The following is a 1,807-nucleotide window of genomic DNA, read 5'->3' on the forward strand; positions in this document are numbered from 1 at the left end:
GCACGCACGCACGCTCGCACGCACGCACGCTCGCACGCACGCACGCTCGCACGCACGCAGGCACGCTCGCACGCGCGCACACACGCACGCACGCACGCACGCACGCACGCACGCACGCACGCAGGCACGCTGGCACGCACGCACACACGCACGCACGCACGCCCGCGTGTATCTGCGCACATTTACGCGGGCGCGAAATTTATATAGTGCTGTTTGTGATGGTATATGCGATCCTTTTTTAATATTCACATTGTCACATTCGCAGTCGTGGCAACACCGATAGAGTTTAAGTTATGTAGATCGAGTTAAATTTATATAGCATGTGCATGATGCATAATTAGCTACATTTATATACATCCATCGTCACTAATTAACACCAGGCACGTCATTATGCGCATGTATACACTAACATAGATACAGTAAAACATAATAAAAATGGTAAATAACTGATAGTTATAATTAATAAGAATTAAATAATATAATTTAAAAAAATAAAAAATAATAATAACTGAATAAAAAATAGTAAATAATAAATAATAATAAACAAAATGAAGAAAATAGCAACACGGGATTCTAACGGGAAGTGTTCCAGACTCACTGACTTCCGCCGGAATACACGTCGAAATCCCGGAAGTGGATCTTGACTCGCTCTCCCGGCTGCCCCATGAACCGGAACGTGCAGTTGAGGTTGATGGGATACGACCCGGGATAGGTGGGAGACATGAATTGTCCCCGCGAGACGTGGTTCGAGTATATCGTATAGTCGCATGTTGAGCCTTGACTCTGTACTCCGGTGACGTAGATATCTGGCGGGGAAACACAGAGAGAGAGAGAGTAGGTAGAGAGACGCATGTAGAAAGAGCGGAAAAAGAGAGAAAGTGAAAGAGAGAGAGAGAGAGATGAGAGAGACAGAGATGAAAGAGAGAGTGAGAGAGAGAGAGCGAGAACGAGAAGAAGAGAGAAAGAGAGAGAGAGGGAATGAGAGAACGAGAGAGCGAACGAGAGAGAGAGACAGACAGAGAGAGAGAGAGAGAGAGAGAGAGAGAGACAGACAGAAAGAGAGAAAGAGAGAGAGAAAGAGAGAGAGAGAAAGAGAGAGAGAGAGAAAGCTAGAACGACGAAAGAAAGAATGAGAGATAGTTATAAATAATAAACATAAAAATAAAAATATAAATGGATAGAAATAGGGAGAGAGAGACAGGAGGACAGCGCGCAGAAGCGAGCGGGTGAACAACACAGAGATGCAAGGGCGATACAGACACGCGCACACACACACGCGCACGCACGCACGCACACACGCATGCACGCACGCGCGCACGCACGCGCGCACGCACGCGCACGCACGCACANGACGACGACGATGGAGGCGGTGACGACGACGACGATGGAGGCGGTGATGATGATGATGATGATGGAGGCAGTGACGACGACGACGATGGAGGCGGTGATGATGATGATGATGATGGAGGCAGTGACGACGGCGACGACGACGACGACGGAGGCGGTGACGGCAGCGACGACGACGACGACGACGACGGCGGCGATGGCAGCAGCAGTGGCAGCGCAGACGGTGATGAAATCATCGGTGACGCACGGCAATGGCAAACAATGGATGTAATTAGATTAGATTGATAATAGATTTAATCCATTTAGAATATTACCTGATTTAAATAAAATAGATTGACAATAACAATAACAATCACGTTTAACTTGAATTAACAACAGGATCAATTAGATCTGTGTAAACAATATAGGTTTAACTTATAACGGATTAACAACAGGATCAATTAGATCTGTGTAAACAATA

At 46.6% G+C, this 1,807-nt stretch overlaps 1 protein-coding gene across 1 annotated transcript in view; it reads right to left on the bottom strand.

The window, feature by feature from the left end:
- Window positions 1-801, bottom strand: part of LOC106818582 (neuropilin-2-like) — a 4,737-nt gene extending 3,936 nt beyond the window's left edge. The window contains exon 1 of the mRNA XM_014823278.1: window positions 599-801. Within this exon, the coding sequence (XP_014678764.1) occupies window positions 599-723 (125 nt within the window). The 5' untranslated portion in view covers window positions 724-801. The remainder of the gene's footprint in view (window positions 1-598) is intronic.
- Between the last annotated feature and the right edge of the window lie 1,006 nt (window positions 802-1,807).

Source organism: Priapulus caudatus, unplaced genomic scaffold (assembly GCF_000485595.1).
Source record: "Priapulus caudatus unplaced genomic scaffold, Priapulus_caudatus-5.0.1 Scaffold2355, whole genome shotgun sequence".
Taxonomy (NCBI): domain Eukaryota; kingdom Metazoa; phylum Priapulida; class Priapulimorpha; order Priapulimorphida; family Priapulidae; genus Priapulus; species Priapulus caudatus.